The 24,819-nt window shown below is 35.9% G+C and overlaps 1 protein-coding gene across 1 annotated transcript in view; it reads left to right on the top strand.

The window, feature by feature from the left end:
- Positions 1–24,819, top strand: part of LOC103893362 (protein eyes shut homolog) — a 949,231-nt gene that overhangs the window by 739,474 nt on the left and 184,938 nt on the right. The window contains 3 exon segments of the mRNA XM_019470252.1: positions 1,205–1,395; positions 3,154–3,245; positions 20,587–20,737. Coding sequence (XP_019325797.1) covers positions 1,205–1,395; positions 3,154–3,245; positions 20,587–20,737 — 434 coding nt within the window.

The raw sequence follows: 24,819 nt of genomic DNA, 5'->3' as shown, positions 1-24,819 counted from the left end.
GGAGGGGGAGGAAAGGAGGGAGGGGGGGAAGGGAAGGGAAGGGAAGGGAAGGGGAAAAAGAAGAGAGGAAGGGAGGAAGGAAGGGAGGGAAAGAGAAACAAAAGAAAGAAGGAAAAGAAAAATAGAAAGAAAAAGAAAGATAAATTAAGAAAAAAGAGAAAAGAGAAAAAAGAAAGAAGGAAAGAAAGAAAGAAAAAGAAAGAAAAAGAAAGAAAAAGAAAGAAAAAGAAAGAAAGAAAGAAAGAAAAAGAAAGAAAAAGAAAGAAAGAAAGAAAAAGAAAGAAAAAGAAAGAGAGGAAGGAAGGAGAGGAGAGGGGAGAGGGGGGAGGGGAGGAGAGGAGAGGGGAGAGGGGGGAGGGGGAGAGGGGAGAGGAGAGGAGAGGGGAGAGGAGAGGAGAGGAGAGGAGAGGGGAGGAGAGGAGAGGGGAGAGGGGGGAGGGGAGGAGAGGAGAGGGGAGGAGAGGAGAGGAGAGGAGAGGAGTGGAGAGGAGAGGAGAGGGGAGAGGGGGGAGGGGAGGGGGAGGGAGAAAAATAAACCCTTTTTAAGTGTACTCCTCTGTCATCTGATGGGCTTGCAGCCATGTATTCACATACTTTTTCCATTTAAGTAAGAGCTGCATCTGCCCTTTCCAGGTATGGCACAGGGTGCTGGAGGTTAAGAGGGGTCTAGATAAATCAATCAGACAAGATAGATGTAGTCAGAAGGGAATTTTTTAGCCTGCACCCTAGCAACATCCTGTTGTTTATTTTAGACAGAAATAGTTGACATATTTGATTAAGATGGCAATTTCATAATTAGGTTATGGAATGTCTTCCTCCCTTTCCATACTGTGTTGTTTCTGCAAAGACTTCAAACTTGTTCATCCTTGCATCAAAAACTATGTGAACACCTAACTTTGAAAAAACTGTTCTTGACTTATGGGGAGCCAAAGCTGCTAGATATGTTCCAAGTGCTATCATCTTCATAGCCTTTTCTTTCAGGCATTGATCCTAGTCTGCTTAATATAATTTGATCTAAATGTTTATGTCTAGCTTTATAAATTCTCAGTGTTAGTCTTTGACAGAAGAAAACTAACATCAATTTTCAGATTCATGTCTCTCTCCTTGACAGACATAAAAGAGTATCCTATATCTTTGCTACCATTAGTGGGTGAAGAAGAAAAATGTCTTTGTATCCTTATATGTCTCAAAATTCTATTTACAGATTTTAGTTATGCTCGCTATTATGGTGATTCTTACCTGGAATTTCAAGGCTTGCATTTGAACATGCAAAACTTCATCCACTTGGAATTTAAGACCTATAATCCTCATGGACTCCTCCTGTATATTGAACAGAGCCCAGAAACAACAGGACATTTTTTAATTCAGCTTTTCATTAAACATGGCACCTTACAGGTAAGGCATCAAAATCTCCCACTGAAGGAGAAGTAAATAAAAGTTAGGATCTGTAAAAATTTTAATATTTTTTTCTGTTTCCTACTGTAGAAGATAGTAGATAGAGATACAGAGTCTTGAGATTCTTTAGTATTTTAAGGAAAATAGTTGTCAAACTTGCTATCTGTTAGGGCAAATTCATGGCTAATATGATTAATATGTCTCACAAGAGGTGGTGCTTGAGGAAAATTGAATAGTGATTATAACTGGAATGCCTCATATAAAAAGTAGATATTAAAAGACAAAAATAAAGAATGTAGTTTTTGTCTTTACAACTGGTACGAATTAAGGTATTCTATTTTATATACGAAGCCTAAACCTACTGAACCTCCTCATGTGCAAGTTCATTAAAATTGTTATAAGGGAGGCTGTGGAACTGAGTGAATTGTCATAGGAAAATTTACTGTGTAAGGGAATAGAGTGTGTCTTTGTTACCTTGTAGCTCTGAGTAGAAACCTTTTACTTGATCATGTTAATTCAGAGTTCCACAGGATCCCAAAAAACATTTGCTTAGCTTTCATGGAAAAACTAAACAGGAATACATTTGTTTTAAACATTAGGAAGTAAAGTGTGTATCCCAGTATATCTTTACCTTTGGCAAATTATTCCTTCTTTTCTGAGGAAGAGATAAAGCTTGAGCTTTATGAAGAGATGGGCAGATACTAAAGAGGCTATAAAAAGATAGTAAGAGAGAAGTTACTTTTCTCATAATGGATCTTCCATTTTCCTGTTAAAAATTTCCAGAAGTTTGGCTGTAATTATATTCTTCTGCAAGGATTGTGAAATGACTGTTAGGAACAATGTATTTGAGTTCTATTTGCCTTCATGTTTAAAGATCATACTAAAAAGATCTCTAAAGATGTATTTAAGATATATAAATTGCAGATAAACAGAAAAAGAAAATAACCTTTTACTTTATTTTGTTATATTGTGATTTACTGTGTTTCATAATATTGTGACTCTCTTTATCCAGAACAAATGAGATTAGTCAGGGTCAGGAAGTTATCCAAGGTTTAGAAAATGTTGATGGCTTTAAGTCCATCTTACTTGTATCCATGGTAAAGTAATGATGCAGAAAAATATTTTTCTAACATATCATAAGCACCATAAAATATGAAAGTACTTTAATTGACAAAAATCTATTCAGCGATCCCAGTGTGCCATGTTAAAACTAATTGAATTCACTTAATCATTCACAAAGCTGGTCAATTAAAGGTAGATTTAAAGCCCAATGAACAAATGGTTCTAAGCTCACAATCAAGCTACAATTACAAGTAGACAAACCGTGAAATCAAGTGCTTGTTCACATTAGTATAGGAAATTAAATGGTGTTCCAAAATGCTCAAGCCTGCATGCTACATTACGTGTTTGGAAGTGTAAGGAGGCCATAAAATGGTAAGTAAAATTCACCCGTTGCCAATGTTCATTTCAGCTGGGTTGCAGATGGTCAACTTCTTTGCAAATCAGGCCCATAATATCTGATTGTACAATACGCAAAAGTTAAAGCATTTTCATGCCAGCTAGGAAGCATATATGTGTGCTTGTATATTTCTGGTACAATAGATTTCCTGATCCAGATCATTAGTGAAACATTAGTTTTCCTTGATACACATTCAGGTTTTCATGAAACCATTTGTTATTTTTAAATTCAAGTTTCCAAGCCTGTAACTGTTTAATTATTAGAAATTATGTAATAAAAGCATTTTTCCCACTCTGTAGTACCAGTTTTTATGTGATGAAGCAGCAGAAGTCAAAAACATCACTACTACTGCTAGAGTGGATGATGGACACTGGCATGAAGTGCAAATTAGGTAAGTTTTCTTTTTACTGTTGTCTGTGTTTATAATTGCTTCAAAGATCATCTAGGTTGGATAGTTAGTAAATTCCAATGATATTATATCTCATTAGCTATGAGTGATACCTGAACGTGTGCAGTAAAATCATGTTATGGCAGTGTGGACTACAACACATCCTTGGAAAGAATGTTTGAAACTATAGTGCAGTTGGACAGTGCTCATCACATCATTGAAGTGCTCAATGGAAATAAATTTATTCTCATTGAAATCATGTACCATAGCAAAGATAAATATTCAGGCAGGGAAGCTACTGTGCAGTAGGTCCAAGCTACTTAGTGCAGGAAACAGCTGAATTTCTGACAATGAGGGTGTGACTAATAGAAAAATCTTGGAAAATAGATAGGCAGAAGCAGCACTATGACTTTTACTGCTGTCACTGACTTGCAACTCATAATAGGATATATTATTCCTGTAAAAGTAACAATACTTGCAACTGAAAGAGGATAAAATGAAAGGAAAATGAGGTAGGTAGTAGATTTTCCATGTTCTTTGTTTCCAGATTATGTTTGTTTCCTGTCATGGCAACGTAATGGGAAAGGCAAATGTATGTTTTGGAATAACATAAATACTCACCATTGTAAGAATCCACAGGAAGGCTGACCAAAGCAATCACATTTGGACATCTTACAGGAAAACAAAGGGGAAAAAGCACCTGGTGTTGTCTGGAAATAGACGTGCAAACCAAAGTGCAGCAGGCCTTATAATCAAACTCATTGGTGACTCTATGACATGATTCAGTTTTGTGAAGCTGAACAAAGTAATTCTGACCTACCAAATTATGAGCTACCAAAATCAACTGTACTTAATTTTGAGAGAAGGACATCTGTGCTTCCAAAAAAAAAAAAAAAAGGCAGAAAAAAGAGAGAGTCACTTTTTGGTTTAGTTGAGATTTCTAGAACAGCTCTCTAAATACAGTTGAGACATCTGTTATAGATTACCAGGGTGCACTAATCTTGTTACTAAGTTAAACTGGGAATCTGAATCACTAATAAAAAGTGGATCCTTTTCAAATACTTCTGAAAAAAAGATTCTTTGCACAAGGGCAATGGTGATTTGCATGTGTTTCGTTGTTTTATTTTAACCAAGCAAATGTACATAGATGTATCTAATGACCACAAGTCTGTGCTGTTAGAATCCACAACCTTTTAAGAACTTAGAAGAGAAAGTTTTGGTTTCATTTTATAGGAACATTAGGCATGAGTCCTAGTGAGCTCTCCAGGTACCTAGTTCCTATTAGACAGATTAAAGTAGGTCCAAGTCCTCTAGTCCAGCAAGAAGAAAGAGAGCTAGCTGTCTGCTTGTCTCTCAAGAGTAAATGACTCTCTAAAAAGTTTGTGGAGGGGTACAGAAGGAACAAAAGCCTTTTACTGGAATAAGCCTTTTATAGCTAGATCTGTCCAAACATAGCTAAGTGAAGCACTTTTGCAGGGCAACTACAGCTGGACCCTTAGCTTCTATGGGAAGCTGTAGTGGTGACTGTATCCATTATATTGTGCCTTGCTGCCTCAGATGTGGCAGTGAGTAGTCAGTGAGAAAGACCCTAGTTTGTTGCTGCATTTCAGCTATCACTGCTGTCAAATTTTTTTCCAGCATGGTAAACCAGGCTCAAGCTCCAGACCACGCAGTAAGACAATGCAAACTAACACAAGGAACAAAAGCCAGTAATTCACTGCAGTTGTGCTTATCACCCAAAAAGGGAACAACATAAAACCAAACCATGCTTATCGAAGCTAAAAGCAAGTGTAAGCTCCTCTCTGACCAGGAAGGAATAGAAGACATCTCTATGACACTGATAAAAGTGGGATTCTCTAAAATCTTGAATAACATACGCAGTTCTGTTTATTTCTCTGCTTTTGACTCCCTCTCAATCTCAAAATAGAGAAAGTAAAATTGGAATTTTTTTTAGAGAAGAGATATAAAGAAGATAAAGGCATTAGGCAGCTTAAGTTCATTAAAGACAACTGAGGGAGAATACCAAAGAAGTCTAAAAAATCCCGAGTGACACAGAGAAAGTGGATAAGGACTGGAGACATAACATTTTTAGTCTTCTAGCTAGTTTAATCCATTAGAATTCTATTGTTATTCCTGTGTTGTTCATTTTAAGAAAGATTTACGATCCTGAGGATAATAAAAGTATGAATACCGGAACCCTCAATGCTGTAGGAGACTTGAAGAAAAACATCCTTTCCCCTGGCACTGGAGCATTAGAACTACTGTGTCATTGACATTACTTAGGGATGCATTAACTACCATGTCAGTACACCTATTTTATGCATTTTCCCCCAACTCCATCAATCAGAAAAGAACTTGAATCTATAGATCAGCCTATGCCAATAGCTGGAGAGAAAAACAACCCGATTTCTCTTTCTGGTGTTCCTTTTGAGCCTAAACAAGAAGGAAGAAAGAGTTAACTTCTTTCATTTGCAGAGAATCATAATTATTTCAGGACAGCTCACGTAAGATGGGCCACACTGATTTTTGCTGTTGAAAGAGAAGGAATGCATACCATTTATGGGATTCAGGCTAATTAGTGAACAATTATTAATTAATCACTCTACTCACTTTAGTAGACTGGAAATGGTTTTGGACATTGTTTTAAGAGCACATTGTGCAAAAGACACCAAGTTGGGTGGAACTGTTGATCTGCTTGAGGGTAGGAAGGCTCTGCAGAGGGACCTGGAAGGCTGGATCATATGCCAAGAAGAGCAAGGCATCTATAAGCATAGCATTTTGAGAAATGGCAGAAAAATATTTCTCTCTGAAAATGTTTTATAACAGTCTGCAATCCTGCAAATTAGGTCTATGCTCATCATTTTGTCCAAGTTACAGTCATGGTGTGAAATTAAAAGTATAAACCATGATAAGATGATAGAGTATAGACATGAAATTGAGTAGGGAAGTGATCGTGCCCCTGTACTCGGCACTGGTGAGGCTGCACCTCGAATACTGTGTTCAGTTTTGGGCTCCTCACTACAAGAAGGACGTTGAGGTGCTGGAGCGTGTCCAGGGAAGGGCAACGCGGCTGGTGAGGGGTCTGGAGAACAAGTCTTATGAGGAGCGGCTGAGGGAACTGGGGTTGTTCAGCCTGGAGAAAAAGAGGCTCAGGGGAGACCTCATCGCTCTCTACAACTACCTGAAAGGTGGTTGTAGCAAGGTGGGTGTTGGTCTCTTCTCCCAAGTAACAAGTGACAAAATGAGAGGAAGTGGCCTCAAGTTACGCCAGGGGAGGTTGAGATTGGATATTAGGAAAAATTTCTTCATTGAAAGGGTTGTCAAGCATTGGAAGAGGCTGCCCAGGGAAGCGGTTGAGTCCCCATCCCTGGAGGTATTTAGAAGACGTGTAGATGTGGCACTTAGGGACATGGTTTAGTGGTGGACTTGGCAGTGCTAGGTTAACGGTTGGACTCGATGATCTTAGAGGTCTTTTCCAACCTCAATGATTCTATGATTCTATGATTCTAAGATTTAAAAACTTAATGGCGCAGATGTCAGAAGGATTTGGTTAGAAGTTGCTTCTTATTTTCATCTAGTACATCTTCACATGTGCTTGAGTTAATTAAGAAAATGTATATGCTGTATGGAAAAGTATAATAACCACCACTTTACATACTTTTTTCTTTACGAACAATCAAATATATATTGTTGACAATTAGATTTGATAGAGTCACTCTGGAAATTTGTGTTATTTGTTTTATGAAGTTAACATTTAATTTAATCAACTGTAGTATAATACAGCATAGTAAAACTTAAAATAACTTTGATGAAAAATTACCATAGCTTATTCAGCAGCTGTCTAGAGCTTTGCAAACATTGTTTAATCTTCACAGAACTGATTTGCAGTGAGATAAGTAAGTTAAGTTTTGAACAATGGTATCTGGGAAGTTGGGGAAGTCAGGATGGGAATATGAGATACTGAATACTATAACATAGTGGATATGCACAGTGTGGGATTTTCTTTGTCCTGCAGATGTTAAGTATTATGAACAGACATCATAGGTAATAAAAAAAAAATATGGCTTTGTACTAGTTTGTTGAAAGAAACTGCTCATTCTCATTACTTAAAGTATTCCTAATTGTTTGGAGCCCTTTTGATGTCACCCTGTGATGGAAAGATTTTTGTCTTCCAAATTCACTAAAAGCAATGCATTTCAGCTACTGAAGACAAGCCATCTGCAAAGAAGATACTGCCTCTACAATATCATATTAAATGAAAGAAATAGGCTTAAAAGTAGTGAGTGTTGTGTAATACAAGTTGAAATACAGTGAAAATTAGATAGTGATAATATCTTCTTTTTCTGCTTACAGGGGAATATTTTATTGCTTCCTTTATCCCACAGAAATCATTCCTGGTGCGAATAAAAGAAATGTCACACCTTTTAATGTTTGCAAATAAACGTGCATATTACTGTCAGACACTACACTATATCCAGTTCTCGTAGTTCACCAGAATATTCATGCTGAAAGTAAAATAGCAGCATTGCTGAAACACATTTTTCATTATCATGGAATATTGTGGCTATGACAATTGTAACAGTTTAATAAAATTGCATATAGTAAGAGGACTGGATTTGCATCAAGATCATGGATAGCTTGATAATTTTGGATAGGATATAACCTTTTGCATCAGATTAGTCTTTATTTATGGCATTGGCTGCTAAAACCAACACGTTGCCAAGGTTTGCCTCAGAGCAGCGCCTGAGAGTTCTGTTTTATGTGTAAGCTAGTACAGTTGTTTACTAAGTGTATCTATTAATGAAAATCATTGCAGCTGTTTCACTCACATATCTGATTGTATGGTTTTGGTTTTCTTAAGAATGTTACCGGGGAAGTGAAAGAACTACAATGAAAAACAGATATGGGAAACATCCCACAGGGATTAGATTTCTGCAGGGTATTATGAACGGAAGGAAATGTTAAAGGGACTCAAGCATTGGGAAATTTACATGTTGAGTTTTGTTGTGAAGATACAGTTACCTTACTGGCAATGCTTTACCACAGGGGATGCAGGGGTATGCAGGGGATGCTCTACCACAGTCTTCTCATTCCAGCCCTTGTAAAACTTCCTTCATTAACTGCTTTAAGATTTATCTTCTTCAATCTTTGTCATCAAAACAAGTTGATAAAGTAACATATATTACAGAACAGGCCAAACTGAAAAGCAGTATTAGAAATTTGTCCTTTTCTTGGTCCACTATGCTCCATTTCAACAATTATTTCAGTACTGATAATAAGTGTCTTAATTTCATTGATTAAATAAAAAAACATTTTTTATTTTACTTTTAATCTCAGACCACAATTGTCAATTGCTTTAACAAATCTATCAGCTTATAAATTGATTATGCAGTAGATGTCACCAATACAACTACTTTCTTTAAAATAAGTCTATCCACTTTGAACTTTTTTTTTAATTGACCGTGACCATTAAGATTAGAAAACTGGTGTAGATGCTCCATCAGTCTAGAAACCAACTGCAAAATGTAGCAATTTGCATTATTCTTCTCCTTTAACTCATAATGTTTGTAATTTAAGGTTTACAATAGTTAACTATAGGACTTTTGGTGATTGATTGTCTTGGTTTTGAGATGTAGATGTTTTCTGATTCCTCTTGTCAGAAAAAGATCTTTTTAATCATGCCATAATGCAACATATGCTCACTCTGGAGCTTGTATATTGCTTGGTTTTGATAGCTTTTTATGAAGGCCTGAGATAATCCATATGGTGCAAAATATGCTGTATTTATTATTCTTCAGAATATGCTACAAAGCTCATATTTTCCCTAGGGCTTTCAGGCAGGTAAGCTAAGCAGATGATAGATGAGGTGGTTAGAAAAAACTGCAGATGCTTCTCTGTTTTTTTTTTTAATTTCACTTTTATTGTAAATTCCTATTCGTATTTGATCACAAAATTGCTGAACATTGGCCTTGATTTTTAATGTAACAGCATATAGGTGAAGAAGTTATCCATCTGTTATTTCATGTACTGTGTAAATGCCATATACTCTGCTTAATGAAAACATGCTTAATGGGTCATCTCCTCAAAAAACAGTGTAGGCCACAAGATATTAACAGCAATGGCTGCTGCTTAATTAGAGTAGAAGTGTATTCAATATTTATATAATGCTGTACAAAGTGTATTCTTGGTATAAGATAGCTTCATGCTCTTTTCATTTTCTGGGCCTCTCCCAAAGAAGCTATCAATGGACTTGCATTAGCTGTAAGACACTTGTTGATGTACTTGGACATACCCAGGGTTAAGCCTGATTTATAATTATTGTCAATAAAAATTATTTAGGAAGTTGTTGGACATCTAAACTGGCCACCGATAGGGTCCTCACAAACATACTTTCCTAGCCATGGCTGTGTTGGTCTGTTTTTAGTCCCTCCTAAAGTGCCTAGTGTAAAACTAGGGGTGTATGAAATACAACACAAGTGCTGAATTATCTCATAATTTCTAATTTTTGTATAGTCTGAAACTTTTCCCAGCTTAATGATCTTACTTGGAAAAAGTCCAGTTTCTTACATTTAGCCTAATTCATTTATGATTTATTAACACTGGTAATAAAATGATGTTTCTTGTTTCCTAAATTCCACTGTATCTTGATTCCTAATTAGGTTATATCTGCTACTTACTGTCCAGTATCCATTGCAGAGAGGCTAAGTCAATGAAAACAAACTGATTTGAGAATATAGTTTAGATGTAAAGGCATTTTTATTTAAAATGGAACAAAAATTATGAAAACTTTTGAAAGAATACTGTCAAGACCTGGATTTGTAAGGTGGAAAATAGGAATGAATTGATCATGAAGTATCAAGAAAATTGGAAGGATTCTTTTTTTGGTTTGGTTTGGGTTTTTTGGACAGAGATAAAGAAATTTAACCTAAAATACTTATGGTGATTATCACACAGATGAACAGAAAGAAGTGAAGAATATCCCCCAAAAACGTGTTCTGGAATACATCTGAAAGGAAAGAGATACTGACTTTGCAACAACAAAGAGTGGCTATTGGCACAAGTAGCTCAAAAAATGGAAAACTAATTTCTAGGTGCTGAAGATTTCTGTTACACAGTGACACTATTACTGCCCACTAGCAGAGCATGACCACCACAGAAAAGGCAATGCTGGATTGAAGCAAGAGAATCAAAGGAGATTCTGATTTATGAACAGTGAGATTAAAACCAAATACGAATAAAAAAACACTACGCACAGGAAAAGTTTTGCAATCTTGCTAGTCAGAATATATCTTTATGTGTTTTCCACTTCCTTCTACTAACCTGCACAGTACATTTAGAGAAAATTAATTTGATTTTAATCCTTTCACAGATAAGTAGAAGGGGAGCTGGGCTAATAACATTCCCCCCTGTGACTAGTTTTATTCATTACTTTATCTCATAAATACTTGATAATTTAAACGTAGCTTAATGTATCTTTCTATTTGGAGGTCAAGTGTTCAAAATAAATGGTGGTGCTTCTTAAGAATAAATGTTCAATCAATAATGGTTTTCAGATTGTACTATTTTTTTGTCCAAGAACCTAATTCTCCCTTTTTAATGACTTAGAACACTATGGAAATAATGACTTTGTAGATGCTAGAGAGGAATAGCAATGTAAATACAAATACAGCATATCACTGAAAATCATCAGAACAGTTAAACAATAATAAATATAGATCAGCAAACTGGTCTATACATAGGTTGAATACTGAGAATGCATTGATGATATTTGTTGCTGAAGAAATATTAAGGGAAGTGATAGGCAATCAATGAAATTATATTTACCCAGTTTGCTTTATGAGTAAGCATTGATTTCTGTAGCTGAAGATTATTTTTGTACAAATACCAGAAATTAGTTTCACGTACAGTGTATCAATGCAGTTATCTTCTATTAATTTTAGGTATTTTCAAAGTACCAGGTTTTTTGTTGTTTTTTTTTTAAAGAGAACATCTTAAACTTCAGTAGTAGAACTACTTTACCAAAACTATTATCTATCCTTTGAAGTGTCATTACCATGAAAAACAAAACTATATTTTTACTTCTAGATTCGCAAACTATTCATTTTTTCCTTACTTACAATTGCCTTTCTTTCTCTGTCTTCAGTAGAAAAAGCAAAGAAACAACATGCCCTCTCTTAGTGACTGCTGCATATCACTACATTCCGTATCTTTTAGAGATACTGTCTCAACAATTTATGGTTTTGCCGGAGGCTTTTCCTCAGGACATGTCCTTAGCAGGTTGTCTGTTTAAGCATATTTAAATCTTATTCTATCCCATGTGATCTATACAGTAATGCTTAACTCCATTCTTCACATTCTTCATTTCCCAGTCTGTTCATAATTTTATTCTCACAATAGCCCAAACTGATATTTTTTAAAACAAAGTAGTTACAATATTGACTGACACCTTTTATACATTTGAAATATTTTTTCCTTATAAAAACTAATAGAACACAACAATATCGTTTTTCTGAATGTTTTTCGTTATTTGGAAAGCAGACCTAATGCATATAATACATATAATCCAGTAGTTTCTTTTATACACTTAAATGTGCTGAGCCCTTTGAAATCCTAAACAAAGTGAATTTAAGTTCTCATGTTTTCACATGTGATGTCAATATATTTTATACAACGCATGCATATTAACTAACTTATATTAAATACACCAGTATCACAAAGGGAGCTTAGGGAAAAAAACAGTGTAGCATTTAGGGAATATTTTACAGAACTTCTTTTCCCCTCTATGGGTGAGCATGTTACATCATTTGAACACTACAGAATAAGATACCGTAGGCTAACATTTTTATCTAAGATAAAATTTCTAAAATTTCTCAATTTTAGTGTTTCAGACCAGAAGGGACCACTCATTTGACCACCAAGAGACCACAAGGTTGACCTCCTCTGTGTCATAAATGGTCAATATTTTGTTTAGAAAGCCACAGACTTCAGTTAAATAAAACCTTTCTATTTCTTAAATATTTTCCTAAGATACATTCTACTGTGGTCACCTCTTCCTAAACCTACAGTAATGGTGAGGAATTTATATATCCAAATTATTCCAACTGGCAAACCCCAGCCAGTACTTCAGTGAAAAGCTGAAGATAAAAGCTGGGTAAAGATTTGTTTCTGACTCTGCTAACCCTATGTTTCGAATATGTGACCCTGACTATATCAACAAGCAGTGGCAGACATCTGAGAGGTGTAATTTTTTTTACCTGCTAGATATCCTTTCACCACAAAACTCAAACTCTGCTATTTGGAAGATGTCCCAGAGAATGGAGAAACAAAAATAATTAGCCAGCTCTGTACTGGGAGAAAAATGCTGTTAGGCACTGCGCATTGCATCCAGAAGCCTGAAGGCATAAGTTTTATGAAAATCATTGCACTGAGACAGATATGAGGCAGCGTGAGTATTTGAAAGATGATGCAAGCCATCCTTTTCTCACTGAAGAAAGAGGGATATGCAGAGAGCGGGAGAAGCAGTATAGCTTTGTTTATTCAGACACAGCTGTATGAATACTGTACACTGTAACTCCTACTTAGTAAGAAGGAAGCTGTCTTTCTACTTTATCCCGCATGATTCCCTTTCAGTCAGAGTCATGTGGAGGCAGGGAGATAGCTCCTCTTTTGAAAGCAAATAAGCTTTGTCTCCCTGAAGGACAGGATGGAGCTTGCAGAGAGTCTGCAGCAACAGCGCAGACTGGGAAAATCCTGAAAAAAAAATCAGAGACTGCCTGCTGTAGGAAGCAAGCACTAAGGTGAGCCTTGCAAGATCGTGGAAAGAAGGAGGCTTTGTTCGGGGACCAATAGTATATAGTACAGAATTTATTCAAGTTAGATAATAAATTTGCTTTCAAGCCTTTTATTTAATCTCTCACACTTATTTCTACATTTTCATTATTTAAAAAGTTACCTCTTAAAAATCTGGTTATCTTGTGCTCTAAACAAAGTCTGTCTTTAAAGAAGGGTCTCCTTTTATGTCTTTTTGGAGAAGTCACTTCAACAAAAGGGGGACAATTCAGAGTCCCTTCAAAGGGAGACTTTCGGCCTCAGGGAGACTTGATTGTTTTTTCCATGTTCAAGCTGATGTGTTCTCCCTCTCTTTGTTTATTTTTTTATCCAGCTACTGGCTCATGTGGCCAGAGCTCTTACAGAGAACTGATCCAGTTAAAAATATATACTCCTTTTTGTTTTCAGCTGAATGGTTTCCTTAATGCAAATTGCTGTGCAAAGAAGGAAGGAGGAACATATGAATGCCCATGGAATAAAGGATGGAACTTAGTCCTTTGCCCAAATTGCCAATCAAACCACACTTATAGATGTACAAGAAATGCCAGTGAGATGATCTGGGCTCCACCATATCTACTGTACATATTCACAGTCCTCCATCCACTTTCAGAATTTCTCTAAAATGTTAGTTTAAAGCTTGTCTTCTTAAAATGAGCAATTTAACTTTCTTTCAGAAACAAGTTTTCTTTCAGAAAAAAATCATGCGGTTATACTGCTGATGTTACATGAGCATACTCCTTTCCAACATTGTGTGGTAAAGATCTCAGTTCTGCATTGCCAGACATGTCAGAATACCTTTTGCTATTCTGAAATCTCCACAAGTGCTTCATTCATTCAACAAGAACTAAGGTTTCACAGAGAAAAAAGGAATGGAAAGTGGAAATGGACAAAACCTAGAAATGAGGACAGAGAAACTTGGCATTAGTATTTTCATATCTTGCAGTTAGTTTCCAGAAATTGAGAATAATGAAAGTAGACTTTCTTCTTGCATATCTGTCTCAATATACAAAAAACCTCCACTGGTCAAATCTTCTAATAAAACAAAAGATTAAAACTAAGTGCATTTGTGTGCAGATAAATAATATTTTATTTTGCATCAATGCAATGTAAAAAATTCTTAATTAGAATGAAAAACCATCATGAAATCAAAGCTCAATATGTTGCCAATGTTTTTTATACTCCACAAAGAGTGACTATTTATCATAAACTTCACGAGTCAACAGAGAAGAAACAACTGCCTTTTTTTAAGAATGTAATTGAATGCAATGTATTTAATTATACTAAATTGATCATAATAACAGTTAATAGTGACTTAATACCACCAATTATTTTGATACAAACTGTTGCTTTACAGCATCTTTAAGATAAAAACTTACTTACTTAGTCATGCCACATCTTGGCTACAAATCGCATTCTACACCTTTTCAGAACTCTGTCATCAAAGGTCTCCTTTGATGACACTCAGAAGTTAAAATTTAGAATCATCAAAGAGACAAATCTGTAGTGTATAGTGATCTATTCTTGCTCAGATTATTTAACTAAATAAATACTAAAAATGTTTCTGTCATTGTTACTTTCTTTTACTTTGGATCTCAAAAAAGCTCATTAGTCTCACTTCTAAGAATGAAAATTTTCTACTTTAACTTCTGAAACAAGTTACTGCAGGGGCAGAAACATAAAAATAGTAGAGTAGGACTCTAATAACAGGCAACATACCTAAAACTTTGTTCTATATTATATCCTGAGGAACATCAAAGAATGCTTATGGATACTAAAGTGGGTTCAATGTTCTGTGGCTCCCTTGGCCCCATGTCACAAGCATAGAAATGATATTAAGGAGAACACAGACAGGGTATAGAGACCAGAAATAATGCTGGCCTACAGAGTTGATGTAAATATGAATTCCCACTGTGTAACTATCTTCTTATTCAGCGCAGTCTTTCAGTTTCACTGGAAATAAAATGTCAGTGTTGCAAGTCTAGATCTGACTCTAAACTTGCCACTTCCTGAATGCTTGAATACAGTACTCTCATTTGGGCCAAGCTTTTCACTAAATAAAACTTTATTTACATCTACATCAACTTGAAATAAGTGCATATTGTTTTCTAAGTTTAATTTCTGTAAATAGCATTTAAGGCTGTTACGATATGAGCAGCAGGAAACTTGAAGCTCTCCAAACTGCAAGACAGAAATGGCCGGAGGCATAGATTATTGTTTTTTTTTCACTAGCTAAATCTATAGTGGTAAATAAAACTGAAATCTGAAGACTATTCTCTGGGCCTGAGAGCAGCTGGCAGGTCACAGATCATGTCTATAAAAATACTTATTGCAAAATAGGTTGGCAACATTCAAACTAGGAATGATTCCTGAATTGCACTAATCAGTGGACTTTCTCAGTTTCAGAATTGGAGGTGACAGCTAGCCTGGGTGGCAACTGTAACAGGAACTGTGATATCTTCATAAAAATATGGATGATTATGTGTCAGGACTTGAACTCATGTTGTGGACTTTTTAGTTTAGTAATGTAAGTGTAACCTCTGTGAAAAGAATAAGGGGGTACCATATTTATTCATTCCTTAGAATATGAAACAAAGATTATTTTTTCCCCCTGTATTCTTAGAGAAATTTACATCATGCCTTGTCATTAGCTTCATTGTTCTTATTTATTTAGTTGAATCATTCTCTAAGACCAGACTAAGAAATCAGCTCCAGGTCCAGGAAATATGAGTCTGCTGTCAGAGGGAATGAGAAAAAATATGTTGTTGACTCATTAGTTCATCTGCAACATGAAAGTGTGTGTTACCTGGTGTCTCAGTAGGGCATAGTCGGCACCAACAGATGTGAGCAGTCTAAAATGATGCATCTTACTGAAGAGTGAAAATTTAATGACTCTGAGTGTAACTGGTATATTTTCTATCTAAATAAATCTACTGAGGGTAATATGAGATCCTGCCTTATTCTCTAAATGTTATTACTACAGGGTTGGGGTTTTTTTTTGCTGAAGAAAAATGTCACAGGATTGAAGAATCATAGGATAATTCAGGCTAGAAAGGACTTCAGGATGTCTCTAGTTCAACCTCCTGCTCAAAGCAGGGCCAGCCAAGGGGTCAGACCAGGTTGCTCAGGGCTTTATTCAGTCAGGTTTTGAAAACCTCCAAGGGTGAAACCTGCACAACCTCTTTGAGCAGAGAGGTCCGGGGATGTTCCAATCTTAAACTTGTCTCAAACACCCTTGCAAAGCCTTATGGTTTTTAAAACCAGTACTGGGTCAAAACTGATCCCACCTTTTAAATGTGCATTAAGAAAATGTAACTCTTAATTGTCTGTGACAATAGGTCTACTGTTTTGTTGCAATTTTACAAAAATAAACATTCTACTGCAAGGAGTAGTTTGAGTATGAAACCAGAAAATGAAATCTACTAGATACTGAGTGAAAACAGAGGAAAACAGGAGTTGGCTTTGATTTTTTTAAGCTGAGAAATCTGTAAAATAATAATTAAACATAATGAAAATGAAATATGTTTCTCAGCTTTAATTAATCAATCAGTTGTCTTCAATAAAATCAGGGAACTTGGGATTGTTAGGGTAATATGAGATCCTGCCTTATTCTCTAAATGTTATTACTACAGGGTTGGGGTTTTTTTTTGCTGAAGAAAAATGTCACAGGATTGAAGAATCATAGGATAATTCAGGCTAGAAAGGACTTCAGGATGTCTCTAGTTCGACCTCCTGCTCAAAGCAGGGCCAGCCAAGGGGTCAGACCAGGTTGCTCAGGGCTTTATTCAGTCAGGTTTTGAAAACCTCCAAGGGTGAAACCTGCACAACCTCTTTGAGCAGAGAGGTCCGGGGATGTTCCAATCTTAAACTTGTCTCAAACACCCTTGCAAAGCCTTATGGTTTTTAAAACCAGTACTGGGTCAAAACTGATCCCACCTTTTAAATGTGCATTAAGAAAATGTAACTCTTAATTGTCTGTGACAATAGGTCTACTGTTTTGTTGCAATTTTACAAAAATAAACATTCTACTGCAAGGAGTAGTTTGAGTATGAAACCAGAAAATGAAATCTACTAGATACTGAGTGAAAACAGAGGAAAACAGGAGTTGGCTTTGATTTTTTTAAGCTGAGAAATCTGTAAAATAATAATTAAACATAATGAAAATGAAATATGTTTCTCAGCTTTAATTAATCAATCAGTTGTCTTCAATAAAATCAGGGAACTTTGGGATTGTTTTTTGGAATATATAATAAGAAAACATCTTTAATTCTTGTAGTTCGTAACTCACATTTGATATAGCTGTTTGCAAACCTACTTTTTTTTTTGTTTAATAGACTGAATGCTAACGTTACATCCTAAATAGTTCAAGGGTAATTAGTGAATTGTTTACTGTTGTTTAGCACGATCACATTAAAGTGAAATTGCTAGAGATGGGTGAAAGTTTCAATCTTGTTTCTAGAACAAGAGATTTCCTTTTCTTATCAGGAAAACCAGATTAAAGAAGCTTTATTCCCAGCAAGGCTGCACAACATGACTGACACTTAATACTTTATCTGGACATCCCCCTTTCCCTCCTCCTCTTCCCCCATTTGTTTTATTACCTTTTTATCATTTTATGATAATCCCAAACATGTCACTTAATCATCACTAACAAATGTCAGCAAGTAAGGACATTATGTAAAAGGATTTGGATTTCATGCAGATATTGTCATGTTTAGGTACCCTTATCCCAACGGTTATCAAATTATTATCTGACCTTTCCATCCTTCCAACCTGCGAGGCATTGGGCAATGGATTTAATACTGTTTAGACAGAACTCATCTTCAGGTTATAATTAATAGGCCAGTATTTAATCATCACATTTATGTGAGTACAAATGAAGAACCTGTGAACTGTTACTGCTGGGCTGGACTGAGGCACAATTACTGGTAGCTTACCCAGCAAAAGTGCTTGAGAGTTGCTGTATGCATTTCCACATTTATAATTATGCAGAAAGCTCTGTCTTCTTACTTGACCTTTAAAGCACCCAATGTGCTGATTGTAGAAAAAGTATTTTAAAAGCCTGATGGAAATTTCATAGAGTGCATATATGACCCAGTGATTGTATCATCAGCAAATGCTAAACAATAATGGTTTAAGGTTGTTATTCTAATTTGGCCAGACCCTGCTAGATTCAGTCAAGCACAATCAAAGGTGCACGGCTGACATTCTAACAAGCTTAGGGCGAAGGCAGCTTATGCTATTGAATTGCATTAACTTGTTTTCTGACATAAAGTACTGGCAATTAATTTCAAAATATGTTTATATATGCAGAAAAAAATACCTCTGCATATCCATCATATAAGCTACTAAGGGCAAGCCAACAAATATGTCTAAAGCTAACATGAAAAGAACTACATTTGTAAACAGGGTGCTTGTGAAATAAAAGTACATACATGGCCAGGTAACCAGTTACAGCATTAGCATCTCAAAATGTGTAGAAAATAGAGTAATTAAAAAAAAATAAAAGAAGTTGTTTAGGCAGCTTTCCTTCAAATAGCACATCTGTTAATTAGTTTAGAAAATAAAAAATGCTTGTCAGTTCCCCTCCTGACCCTCTTCTACTCCAACCTTAAGAATTATGTTGCATTAAAACAAATCTGATTTAAAATATTTCAGAAAGATAGATATCCTATTACTATGCCTTTATTCATAAATATATCCTTTTATCAGAGGGAGAAGAAATTTTAGATATTTAAAAATCAATATTTTTTTCCTTAGAACACTCACCAAAGCTTTCTGCTGTAGAATGAATATATCCAAAATGTCACACTGGGTTCAAGCCTTAGGAAAAACCGCTTGATCATTGCAAACAGAGCTACTGAGAATGCATGTAGGAGTTACATACATTATCAGCAAACTTCCTTTGTAAGCAAATAATTAAAATGGTGTGCTGCAGAACCTTGTGTATGTGCTTAGACATACAACCATTACATAATATCTACAAAACGTGGGAGGAAAACATTCCGTTCCTTGACTGTAGTTCTGGCTACAATTTTGTCCTTCTTTTTCTCACTCATGTTAGCTATTAATCAGCAAGTTTCAAAAAACTTTGTAAAAACTGAGGTGAGGACAAAAAAATCCCCTGAACTGAATCCCTAAGAAGTTTATTTTTAATCCACAGAATTAAAACCGCAGTTTATTTCTCTTCTTTAATGTTGATTTTAACAACAGAAAAATCCTTCATATTCTTCATCTGAAGTTTTTTACCGTAGGATGGACAGGCCATTTTGCTTGCAAAAACATTTATAGTCCTGTCTGTTAAAAGGTTAATACCATGTTTGCATATTTTTCTGAAAGTATCACAAAAACAGAATTATACAGAAAACAAACATAGACAACTGTTTGCAAATGTTGCTAATGTTAAGTCTCCATCCTCTCAATTAAAAAATGATAGACCTTATCAAATAGTATGTGAGAAATCCTTTATATATCATTATCTGACAGAAGATAGTGAAGAAATCTTTCCATGCTCTTTTTGTAACTAATAAGTTTCAGAAGCTAATTTTGCATTATCAAAGATAAACTGAATTCATACTTTACTGATAGCATCCTAGCTAAATTACAGACTGTTGCTTTTATAGGTTTTTTTGGTATATGCTATTTTTACATAGATTTTTGTGGCACTTATATTACAAAGGCACTTGAATATTTTTAAACATTCAGCTGATTGAACTGTGATTTGTTTCGTATGCAGAGAGAATGATAAGCTGAAAGAAATTCCTATGTGAGAGACTCTTGTTTAGTTCTGATATTTCTTCACTGTGCTTTCTTTCATGAAGACAGAGTGCTTGCTGCCAATTGGTTATCAGAATGTAAATGAGCTTTGAATCATTAAAAAAAAAATTGAAGAAAACCAAATTGTTTACTTTGCACCTTCTGTTTATTGTTAACAATTTATACATGCTGTTAAAAGCGACACTGTTAAGAGGGTGTGTGGATAGGGAGAGGGAAAAGGGAATGTATGTATTAATTTCAGGGCCTAATATTACTGCCTTCAGTTTTAGGAATAATGCTTTTGAAGATAAGTATTACAAATTATAGTAGATCTGCACTCTCTAAAAGCAGTTTATTTTAAATTGCTTTTCTGGATTATCTTTTTTGTGATGAAAAAGAGGGATATTTAAAATATTTGAAGTCAATGGATGTCTATTTTTCAAATTACAAAGCCTTCTTGTTACTGTTAAAAATTGCCTAACTTTTTTATTCAGCCATTATTATGTGTTTTGGCTTTTTTAGCAATTACACTGCTCAGATTTACAATATGGCTTCATTTTAATGGAAGTTCAAACCCCAAAGACATGCCAACTTACAGCTTGTTAAACAGCTTCTTTTATGTTTATAGTCTTTAATATAAAAGCAGCTACTTACTTGATTTTCTTTCCTCATTGGTTTAGTAACAGCCTAATTAATTTGTCAGATAGACAGTAATGTAAACTATATATGGTGGTAAAATGTGCCTATTTCTAAATTTATGCAGGCAAGGCATGGTACCATGTGAAGCAGAAATGTCAATCCTGGGGATATCTGCAGAGGCAAATATGCCTAGCAATTTCTGGTCCAGTTCATATTGGCCTGAAACAGGATCCATATTTGTTGGTGGTTTGCCTCATCATTATGCAATAAAACAGGTATTTTTCTTCTTATTACTTATTTTTATTTAAGATGTTTGTTATTTTGGGAGTGGCATATTGAATAGGATACAATGGAAGAGATTTAAACTATGTAAAAAATAAAAATTAGCTACAGCATTTTGAAGATTACATCTAAGGGATGCGTATGGTCCCTTGCAGAGCTTTGCCGGTGCCTGGGTCTTTGGTAAATGAAGTAAACAGAAACAGCATTCTGGCCTGAAGTTATGATCTGCATTCCTGTTTGTCTTGAGTAGGCAGAGTTAAGGAGCAAATATCATCAAATTCAGAGGAGGTACCTGTTACTCAGGTGTTAGTTCTATGAAGATATGAAAAGTATAACTGCACTGGGTTCCATAACCAAAGAGGCTCTCTGCTTGCATCCTGTGCTGGCACAGACAGGTGTGTGTAGAAATGGACCAAGCAAGAGAGAGTTAACCTGTGGAACTGCATTAATGAATGAGAGGTATGGTACAGGAACTTGAACTTGTGGGGCCATGTATGCAGCTAGGGTAAGGGCCTATGCAGGGGTGAGAAGCAATATGCAATAGGGCTAACACAGAGCTAGGGAAGAAGTGAGCTGTGGAGGTGTTAAGAAGAGTACACACAAGATCATTCAGAGCATTGAAGAGAAGTGGATCATTACTGAATTGTTGTTACGGAGGAATTTGGGGTAGAGTAGTCACAATAACAGATGCACATCACTTAAGTAACTTCCAATTTAATATTTTTGTTTCAAATCAGGATGAGTATAGATAGTGATTTCTATTCTAGTCTATGACACTCACACTCTTCATGCGCACACTGATCAAAGTCCCAGCCCCTGTAATTCACTTGACACTAGCACTGTACACCCAGGGAACACTCACTCCAGCTCCTGGCAGTCTGGCCCCTGTGCAGAGCAGTTTGCAGCTGGCTCAGCCTTCTACATCTTGTCAGGTGTCTGAGTACAGAGTCCCCCTCTGCACCCAAGGGGTTATTGTTATAACTATGTATAAATTTTTAAAATTAAATTGTTGGCATAAGGTGCCAGTGGCCTTGCTAGTCACATAGCCCCAAGTCAATCTCTGACTTTCCCCTTATCTAAAGCCAACCAGTGTTGCTACCTGGATTATTTGACTTTCTAGTCTCATGTCCAAAATGTGTTACAAGAATGTAAAGTTGTTCACCATTACATAACAAAGATTATCTGTGAGTCTTTATTTGTTTTGCATGCATAGTGGAATAAACTGTTAGCACTGGGTTGGTGTAGTCCAGCTCTCATTTATCTGAGCAGTGATCTTCGGGTAGGTGTTACCCCACAACTGTAACAAAGTTAATCTGTGGACTTTTTTGTTTTCCCAGTGCACGGCAGAATCATGTAGTCAGAGCTGGACATATGTAGTTCAGATTTCATTTTTTTGAGCCATGCTTACGGGTACACTTCACCCTGTGATAATTGTTTTAACCTTTTTATTTCTGTTCTGTTCTTTGGTAAGTGAAGGTCATCTTACAATGAGGTAAATACAGTAATCTCAAGCACAGACGTGGTTTTGATGCTGTTGTTATAATGCAGCATTTCTAGATTGCTTTCACCTTATAATAAATTGGATAGTAACCAATGAAGTGACAATACTGTTAAAATCCAACTTAAAAGTTCTTGTGAGTAGGTACTTTTAGGGTTGCAAAATGACCATCCAAAAGTATACTTCTAAATACCTCATACTGGCATTAAAAGAGCATGTCAAATAGTATTTGTAGTCATATAACTTTTCCCTTAATTCAAACGTTCGTACTCAAACTATACATTCATCTGAATTATTTTATCATATTAATTGCATATAGATTTTTATTTACTATAGAAATGTATCTTCAAGAAATGTTCTATCCTAGTAAGAAATAAGAAAATTATATTTTCAATGTTTAACTTACCTGTCTTCTGGAAGCTAAGAGAAATGGTTTTGGGGATCCCCCAAAGAATTTATAGCGAAGGCTTAGATAAGATCAATCCATGGAGTGTATTTAGCAGAAAGGTACAGAAGCAATTTGTTTGAGGGATATACATAATAATGTGTATGTGAGAAGGAAGTTTGAGATGGTAAATAGCTCTTCACCAGCCAAAGGCAACATAAAATCCAGAACAATAGGTTTACCTTAGGTAAGTTAAAATAGCAATAAAACACAATGGTTTAAGGGTAATTTACTGCTAAAACATTTTGCCTATATATGTGTTGGATTGTCATATCAAGATGGCCTTTGTTTCTTTAAGGATGTTGCAGTTCAATAGATTATTCTATTCTTAATGCAGGATTAATAAGTGAAATGTTATGGTCCATGTTTCTTATTTAGATGAGGTAATAGATGTGGGACAAGTGCAAGGGCTCAAGCTGGTGATACTTAACCTCTATTAGTACTCAGAAAGCAGATGTTCATATAACTTCCCCAAAAATGCGTCCTCGACTCTCAGTTGCCTCTCTAGCTTTCCATGAAGCTTTTTTGCAGTCACTCCTTTCTGTTTGAGACTACCTCAGCCTTTTATTTAACTTCATTTTCTTTACTCCTTTGTGATTTTTGTGTTCTTTTTGATCTTAGTGTCTCATTTTGCCTAATTTTACTTTTTTGTAGCTTTGGGAAAGTTTAATTTTCCTTGGCTTCCCCATCAAAGTCTGTTGGCTATAAGCCACGCACAGTCTATAAAGGCTATATTTTTCATTTTTGTCAGGGAATGGAGAACTGTCTGTCCAAGTTCTCGTTATGTGGGCTTTTCAATCCCAGCACTAGGAAACTACTCCAGGAAGTTTCTTTCTCATCAGCTTTGACCCAGGCAGTCAGGCTTCTATTGTAAAACCTTCATCATCCCCGAAACAGAAAAGGTCTGTTTCTGACCTTCATCCTGCAGTTCTCTTAAAGGGAGATTTCTGCTCCAGCTGAGACTCGGCTTTTTCTGGCAAATGCTCTGATCACTCTTGGAGTCAAGTCTGATAATGACCCTTGTGATATATTGTCCTGGTTTTGGCTGGGATAGAGTTAATTTTCATCCTAGTAGCTGGTACAGTGCTGTGTTTTGAATTCAGGTTGAGAATAATGTTGATCACACACTGATGTTTTAGTTGTTTCTAAGTAGTGCTTACTCTAAATCAAGGACTTTTCAGCTTCTCATGCCCTGCCAACGAGAAGCTGGGAGGGGGCACAGATCATCATCATCATCATCATCATCATCATCATCATCATCATCATCATCATCATCATCATCATCATCATCATCATCATCATCATCATCATCATCATTATTATTATTATTATTTTCCCTTTCTTTTCTGTCCTATTAAACTGTCTTTATCTCAACCCATGAATTTTACTCTTTTTTTTTCCAATTGTCTCCCCCATCCCACTGTGGGGCAGGGGGAGTGAGCGAAAGGCTGTGTGGTGTTTAGCTGCCTGCCGGGTTAAACCACAATATATCTGTAGTATCTGCCTAATAATAGATTGTCTTGTTTTAGATGAGCTCCTTCTCTCACTGTAGTAGTTCACTCTGCTGTTGGCTCTCCTACTTTCCAAGATTGTAGAAGTTGTAGAGAGCAGTGACTTCAGACCCTAGACTGCTTCAGTTTCTGTTTAACAGGAACTTCTAGCTGTCAGTGCCAGAAACTGCTGACACAGGAGTGCCGTATTACTGGAATTGGCTCATGCTACACTATTAATTTCCAGGCTAGGTTCCTCTTCCTTTCTTTATGAATGAAGTTTGATATGAACTGTGAAGCCCTCAGGGTAAAATATTGTGTCCTCTGAGGATTTCCTATACTGAAATTTCCTAATCAGCTCTCAAGTGTCCATGCATTTTTTCCACATATTTATTTTTTGTTTTTATGTTTATTATATGGTATTGCTTAGAGTCAGAGTGCCCTCAACATGTAAAGCAAGGTGCAACAATTATTCTCTGCCTTTCAGTCTCAAAAAGTTGAAGTTTTCTTTTCCAAAAATGTAAAAGGAATTACCTCCTGTCCTGGTTTTGGCTGTGATAGAGTTAATTTTCTTCCTAGTAGAATCATAGAATCATTGAGGTTGGAAAAGACCTCTAAGATCATCGAGTCCAACCGTCAACC

This window comes from Aptenodytes forsteri, unplaced genomic scaffold, assembly GCF_000699145.1.
Source record: "Aptenodytes forsteri isolate BGI_AS27 unplaced genomic scaffold, ASM69914v1 Scaffold414, whole genome shotgun sequence".
Classification (NCBI taxonomy): Eukaryota; Metazoa; Chordata; class Aves; order Sphenisciformes; family Spheniscidae; genus Aptenodytes; species Aptenodytes forsteri.
Note: the sequence above shows the minus strand (reverse complement) of the source record. Positions and strands in the feature narration are given on the sequence as shown.